The sequence below is a fragment of the Calidris pugnax genome, unplaced genomic scaffold (assembly GCF_001431845.1).
Source record: "Calidris pugnax isolate Ruff unplaced genomic scaffold, ASM143184v1 scaffold39, whole genome shotgun sequence".
In the NCBI taxonomy this organism is placed as follows: Eukaryota; Metazoa; Chordata; class Aves; order Charadriiformes; family Scolopacidae; genus Calidris; species Calidris pugnax.
The window spans coordinates 10,263,279-10,270,727 of record NW_015090828.1 but is presented as its reverse complement, the minus strand read 5'-3'; the positions used below and the strand labels follow the sequence as shown (position 1 = coordinate 10,270,727).

Here is a 7,449-nt window from a genome sequence, read left to right as displayed (position 1 = left end):
GGTGGGGTGGGGGGGCCATACGTGGCAGCGCTGTGGCGGCGGCGGACGGCGGCGGGTGCTCTCCCGGCGAAGGGCCGGTGCCCCCCGAGGCCCGCCCGGTCGTTGCGTAACGGGAGGCGGCAGCCTCCGGAGGGGGGCGGGAGGGCGCCGGCAGGCAGGGCCCGCGGCCGGCCCGCCCGGCTCCCCGCGGCTGCCAGACTCAACAGTGCCGCCTCCGCCTCACGGGAGCCGCGGGCCCCAGCCGGCGTTTAAACGCGGCCCCGAGCGGCTTGGAGCACACGCCGTACTCCTCCTCCTTCCACCCCCGCCCCCGGGTTGGCTCCTCTCCGGTGCCGGGCCGGCCTTACGGTAGCTCCCGGGCCGCTGGGCAGCCTCTGGGAGCTGCTTGCCGCTGTGTGAGAGGAGCTTCGTGCGGTGAAGAGCCGCCGGGTACCGGGCTTCGGGCGGAGATGGGTGAAAAGTGAACTTTGCACAAGCACTGGGGGGGCTGCGGCACGCCGTGTCGGTAACCGTGGGCTTACATTGAGTTCCCTCTCTTTCTGCTTCTTCGGGCTGGACTCTGTCGATGTGCTTCACGTAAAACCCTTTTTTGCATCTAACTTGAGAGTAAGCTGGACCCTTGAGCAGGTATCTGTATGGAACCTGACCTGACGAGAAGGAAGAACTCCAGCGTGGAGTCTCAAGGATGCTGTGGAATAAAGAGAAAATAAAAATGTCAGATACATTTAGACACTTTACCTGAAAAGCTAAGCGCTCTTAGGGAAAGGGGACTTCGGGGTTGCAGAGAGAAGGTATCAAAAGGATGGCCTAGTATAAAGTTTCACACTGAAAACTTTTTTTTTTTTCCCTGCTGAATTCAGTAAGAGGAGTTACAGAGGTGCTCTGGTGCTTAAGGGTTCACCCACTTTGGCTATGTAAAGATTTGGTACTCAAGGGTTTTGTAAATGAAAGAAGCTACTGGTTACAGAAGTAGATAGGTGCAGCTTCTTGTGGTTCCAAAGACTATGTAGGTGAGCATGCACAGTGCTCTGGCAGGGCTGGAAAGTAGAGGTAATGAGTTCCCAGTCTGGGAAGCAGAGGCCTACTTTTGGGGTAAGAGGTGTTCTTTTCCATATTCTGCACCCATTACTGCTTTTGGGTCCTTGCTGGATACGTTTGAGTCTCTCAAACCATACTGCAAAGTGTTTGATTTCACCTATTCTGTACTGCTTCTTAATGATGTGCTGACAGCACCAGTACTGATTTTTTTTTTTTTAATTTTTTTTTTTCTGTGGGCCTCAACAGGAATTTGCTTAAATCTTGCTGTGCTAAGGGTGTTGATTCTTCCATTTAAGCAGTGGTTGTGGCATAGGCAGGCACATCTCTTCTAGCTCTTAGCTCATTTAAAAGCTGAAGAAGCAGCACCATTTAATGAACTGCTGTCTGGTGGCAGTTCCTGATCTGGGCTCTTCACACGGGCTGGTAGATCTGATAAACCAAATCAGAAATAAATGGTGGGGAGGGGAATTGCTGCCTCACCTCCCAGCAACAAACCAGCTGATGTGGATTAGTTCCCTGTGCTAATTCACTGAGCAGCCCTAGGCGTGGCGGGGCATCTGCTGGCACAGCTGGGGTGGTGGTATGGGGAGAGGAGCTGCTGCAGAAGCTTTGCTTGAACAGCAGAGTTCATGTATGCATTAAAAAATATGCATTCAGCCAGAGGAGAAAGTGACTCTCTGACCTGTACAGATTTAAACGTTGTTGCATAATGAATGGTTTTAAAATCTAGGCTTGAAAACGATGATTTTGCAGCGTGCGCATAGATTAGAAAATACCCAATGCAATTTGAAAAACGTAACAATAGATAATGAGTAATGCTGTGGAAGAAGTGAGGACAAATAGGGGTCTATGGGAGGAAAAACTGCCTCCATGTTGAGGTTCATATACATAAGGACACTTATTTTTTTAAAGAAAGCATTCTGAAGGAACATACTTGTTGAAAAAAAAAAACTTACTTGATAAATTGCATCTGTCTAACTGGGGGAAGACTGAAAATAAAGTCTCTGCTGAAACAGCATCTTTGTTGTCACTTGTGCTGTGTATTTCCAGGGAGTGTTCTTGCAGTAACTTCCCAATGACTTGCTGTTCCCCTGGAGGAGCAGGCTTTTTGCTACCGCAGAACCACCAGTGGGGCTACAGCTTCAGCCTGAAGGAGCTCTTCTCTGTTACTGGTTTTCAGTTGGAGATCACTGGGATTGTCCTGCTTTCTTTATAATCACTCTTAATATTTGAAAACATACTGTACATCTCTATAGGTATTCAGCTAATCCTTGAGCAGAAGGATAAATAGAAAAATAACCTTCTGCTTGTTGTGTCTAGTAAGATAAGTGCTCCGCTCCATCGCCAGTGTTCTTTGTCTTGACTTAAAAGTTAAAACAAGTGGGCTCTGAGAGGGCTGTGTCTATTCAGTCTTACTCTGGAGGAAACCTAGGGAATACTTGCTTCAGTTCCTTGGGTGCAAATTTGTGTACAAACAGGCCTGTTCTGTAGGCAGACTCACAAAAGTTGTCTTCAAGTTGGCAGTAAATCATACTTAAAACACATCACCTACTTGACTCTAAAATTGATTCTCCTGTTTTATTAGATTATCATACTGCTTATACATACAAGATTACTTGTATTGCAACTTTGTCATTAAAAAGAAGCCTAAAACATACCATGTTCTTCAGTTAGAAGCAATTCTAGAAAATCTTTATACTCTCACTGCTTGGATCTTAATTGTAAAACAGCCTTTAAATATACTACGACGGAGAACTGAAGGAACTGGATTCTAGTGTTTCTGTCCTGTGAGACTGTGCAATGGTGACAGCTAAATGTTTGTGGTACTTTGGGAAAGTTCTTTCATTTTGAGTACTGTCTCCAGTCACATTGAGTCATAAGACTATAACTTGTTGTCCTTGAGACAGAAGTTTAGTGCAGTGAGCAGCTATCGGTTGCGGTGCTGTTCTCTTCCCCTCCTCCCCAGCTCAGCTCAGTTTAATGGATTTATTTTTTTAAGCATACAGTGAAATACAGTAAGGATTGTGAGAATGGACTAGTGTTTAAACCAAATATTGTGGCTCTTGCTGATACAGTTTTGACTCCTGGCCTTGCAGCAGACTTAATTTTGAGTAGGTCACTTATTTCTTACCTAAGTATAGAAGCTGTTTTGGAATTAAGTTAGAACTATTCCGGAATAATTCCATGTTGAAGTACACCTGTCTTGTTTTCTGATCCTGGTTGGCACCTGGGAGCTTGGAATTGGTGGTGAGGAGACTTGTATAATAAGCATCTTCAGTGAAGTGCTTCAAGTCTTTGGTCACCAAGTAACATGGCTTTGATTGTTGTGGGGTTATATCACTCTCTGTATTAACTTCACTTCTCCTCCTGCTTGCGTGGGTGCTACATGCATGGCCACTCTCGTGTGACTTTTGCAGATTGTTTCTACTTGCAGAGCAGAGCTGAAGTCTCCAGAAACCCTCTAAAAACCCACCTCTAAGTTTCATCGTTTGGCATTTGTTGCGTACCCCTGCTGTTCGTGGAATCCTGTGCTGGCTTGGCAGTATTGTTTGTCTAATTGCTGCTTTGTTTTACTTGCCTCTTCATGTTTGTTTGTTCTTTGCTATTTTTTTCCTTTTTATTTTTTCTGCTCCGCCATGTTTTACTGTTTCAAAGCTTAGCAAATGTACTTCTCATGGAAAGTCATGTTAATGCTGTCAGCTGGACTCCCACTTCTGTGTGTGGGTAGTGGATTCCCTCCTCTCCGAGATGGCTTAGCTGCCATCTCCCTGTCTGCCTGAGGGACGCATCTGAGGAGGAGAGTCAGACTGACAGAAATAATGTAGAGAGGATTTCCATCTTGTTTTACTTCATGTCACTGATAGGAAGACATTAAGCCTACTTATTTGGCAGCTTGTGTGTCTAAGAGATTTCCAGCATCTATCTTAACTGAGCTTTTTTTTCTTTGATTTGGGAACCTGTAGCTGATCCTTTTGCAGTGGCTTTGAAAGCCGTGCTACTTAGCAACTGCTGTTAGGGCAGTGAAAGCTTGGCTGGCTGCTGCCTTGGGCTCTGTTTCCAGCTCTGAATTCTGGCTGGGAGGGAAGTAGTCTTGGGTGGCTGAAAGCTGTTACAGGAGTCTGAGTCCCTGCAAATGACAGAAAGGCTGGAGACTGCGAAAGGAAAGAAAAATGAAGCTGGAAGTGACCTCTGGATGTTGTGTAGTCTAACCTCCTCTTTGAAGCTGGGTGAACTCACAGGTTAGGTTAGGTTGCATGTGGGCTTGTCCCATTTAGTTTTTAATTGCTTCAAGAATGGGAGATGCAGTTTCTCTAGGCAACTTCTTCTAGTGCTGCTGTCACAGTGAGAAACTTTCTCTTGGTATCTCCTTAGAATTTCCCCTGTTGCATTTGTGGCTATTGCCACTCGCTCGCTCTTCTGCTGTGTGCCTGCGAAGGTATGAGGAGGCAATAGGGTTGCAACTGTGTTCAAAGTCATCCCGGTATTGGAGCAGCCTGTAAAGGCAGGTAGAGAAGAGGAAAGACTGTTTCCAAAGCATAATGCTCCAACAGGCATTACAGCATCATTCTGTCATGTGAGGTGGAAGACTATCACCAAGAGCCGTAGGTGGAGAGGGGACATTGTTTTCATCACCTTTTGGTGTGTTTTTGTTTGTGTTTTAGAAAAGTTTCATATTGATTAATAGCAAAAAGTAAACTTTCTGAAGTTTTGCTGAGTGCAGTAAACAAATAGCGTGATGAATTCTGAGTACTGATAACGTTAGCAAATATTTATCGTGTAGTAGAACTGTTTGTGCTTTGTAATTGATTCACAGATGTATTAGCTTGAGTGCTGAATGAGCAGGAGGCACTTGGCTTTCTGCAGAGCAAAATATGAATTGAGCAGTGTTTTTAGGGAGAGTGCAGGTACCCATCAGTGTCCTTGTGCATGTGGATACAGCTTCAGTAAGGAGTGAAAGGAAACTTTTTAGCAAGAAGACTTGATTCCAGATATGACCTGTTAATTTACAGCAGCAATTACTCAACTGGAGCTCTTTAATAAGACTGGCATTAGTCATGGAAGAGGTAGGTACAGTTATATAGACCGTAGCAGGATCCCTGATTTATGCTGAAAAGTAGGTAAGTGTGGCAGGCTGGCTGGAGGGTTGTGTGCTTGTTCATTGTGTTTGGGGCTGGAGTTTTGTAAATGGATTAAACCTGTGCTCCTCCCAGAAACAAGAATTTTGCCTTCCTTTGCTGTCTTTGGCTGCCAGTTGCTGCCTCCAAATTGCCCTCCTGTGCTGGGGTGGATGTTACATGGCTGTAGAGTGAACTGTATCAGAACTGAACCAGGGTGAAGTGAGCTTCTGTGAGGAGGAGGTGAGGAATGCTGCTGTGGACAGTAGGGCTGATTTAGAGCATTGGTGAGGCACCGGACTCGACTCGGGGGGAAAAGCAGGACCCTAGGCTTCTCTCTCCAAATTTTCACTTTACAGTTTTCTTTTAGCTGGTGAGTGTGTCAGAATGTTTGAGCCCTTCAGTTTTGGTCATGCAGATTTCAGATGATTTACGAGAGTTGGAGATTGTACTGCTTTTCTGGGCTCTTGGGAGTTTCCTGCTATTCCTGTTAGTGCCAGTGAAACTGTGCTCACCCTGTGCAAGAGGCAGTCCCCGGAGTCAGTAAATCTAAACCTGAGTACTGCTCGTTCTGCAGTGCTAGGGATGGAATGGAAAGGAGGGAACTGCTTCCTGACCCTTCAGGTGCAATATGAGGAGAGACAATGCACTCTGGAGTCGAGGGGGTGTTTCTTGTTCGTACCTCCACTTGAGGGTGGGATGATTTTTCCTTGGCTGTGACTTCAGAACTTTCCTGATCTTTGTTTATGCCTTCCTTATATGAATGGCACACCTGCTTTTATGTTGTTTGCTATCAGTACTGTCAACTCCATCAAAAGCATATTGCTTTCTTCCCTAAATAGACCAAGCCACTTTGTAGCTGCTCTTGCTTTGTGATGTTGCTTTTTTCTTTTCTTCTTCTTTATTTTTTTCATTAGTTGTCTCGCTGTTGGAAGAGTTGTAAAACAATTTCTGTTAGTACGTGCGATTGTTTTAACTTTTTCTGAGCAGATACAATACATGAGGGTTTCAGCTTTCTCATGTTTGGAAAAAAAGTAAATCTTGCGAATTCCCAGACAATGTAATTACTTTTAAAGTATGCAGTAGTGAGGAAATCCTAGGCTGTTAAAAGGGTTCAGGATCTTGAATGGCTGAGAGCTTGGCAGCTGTTTGTGGGAGAAAGCGCTGCTTGTGAGTCTGATGTGGACTAATTCAGGGACTAATTACGAACTATCCCACAGAAACCTTTTGTATGGGGTCTGGAGGCTGGCTTCGTGGTGGTGGCAGCAGAAGAGCAGGAGCATGCAAGTAACTTATTGTGTGGACTGCTTGTGTAGGGTTTCCATTTAGACCTCTTTCACTGGCATCTTTTTGACCGATGAAAGGAAACTTCCCCTCCCCCCCATCAGGTGGATGAACTTGATAATACGTATTTTTAACCTTTTTTTTCAGTGTTTGGTCTTGGGTGTTTTGGTACTTCTTGTGAAGCAGTTCTATCTGCCACGTGTCTTTGATATCAAAAAGATGAAGAGTGCTTGTGAAGACCCTGTCTCCAAGCTATTCTTTCTTCTCTTAGCACACAAGGCAAAAGTCTAAGAAAGCCTGCAGAAGGGCATTGGTCCTTGGAGAGAGCTGCTCAAGCTTGTCAAGGTTTTGCTGCCTCAAGAACTAGCGGCAGGCCCAAGAGAATAAGCTGCCTCTTGAAAGCAGATTCAACTCTCTGGTGAATAGGGATGTTTTACCTCCTTTGTTTCTTTCGTAGGTACGTGGTGAGGTGACAGCTTTGGAACATGGCATTCAACAAGATTTGGTGTACTGTCGCCCTTGGACTTCTGCTGCCTTTTTCCTATGCCCATACAGACTTCTTCACTTCCATTGGTGAGACTTGCTTTGGTGTATATGCTGCATAACCACAAGAATTTCTTGATGGCTCTCAAAGCTGATTCTGCAGTGATGTGTTAATGACATGCAAGGCTTTAATTAGTACAGAATTACATCTGCTTACAAGTTCTTATGACCTTATTGACTTCTTTTTTTTTTTTTTTTTTTTTGGGGAAAAAATACTTTTGTTTAAATAGGTTTCTCCAATACCTTCTGCCTGAATTTCTTGTTCTAGTTTTGGTTCCAAACAAATCCAAATCCCAAAGCAAAACTCACCTGAAAACAATATGGTTTGAATTTAAGAAAAAGTCCTCACAATAAACCGTAACATTTTATGAGGTTTTTGGTGCAAGTCTGTGAGTTGACCTCAGTACTGCTGGGAATAAACCACAAATTTAGTCTTAGATGCTGGAAAAAGTTGAATTCAAAAACTGGA

General features: G+C 44.7%; 1 protein-coding gene across 2 annotated transcripts in view; it reads left to right on the top strand.

The window, feature by feature from the left end:
* The window catches only part of P4HA1 (prolyl 4-hydroxylase, alpha polypeptide I), a 44,062-nt gene that overhangs the window by 3,507 nt on the left and 33,106 nt on the right, over positions 1–7,449 (top strand). For both annotated transcript variants that reach the window (XM_014940456.1, XM_014940461.1), the window contains exon 2: positions 6,895–7,010. In XM_014940456.1, coding sequence (XP_014795942.1) covers positions 6,923–7,010 — 88 coding nt within the window. In that variant the 5' untranslated portion in view covers positions 6,895–6,922. The remainder of the gene's footprint in view (positions 1–6,894; positions 7,011–7,449) is intronic.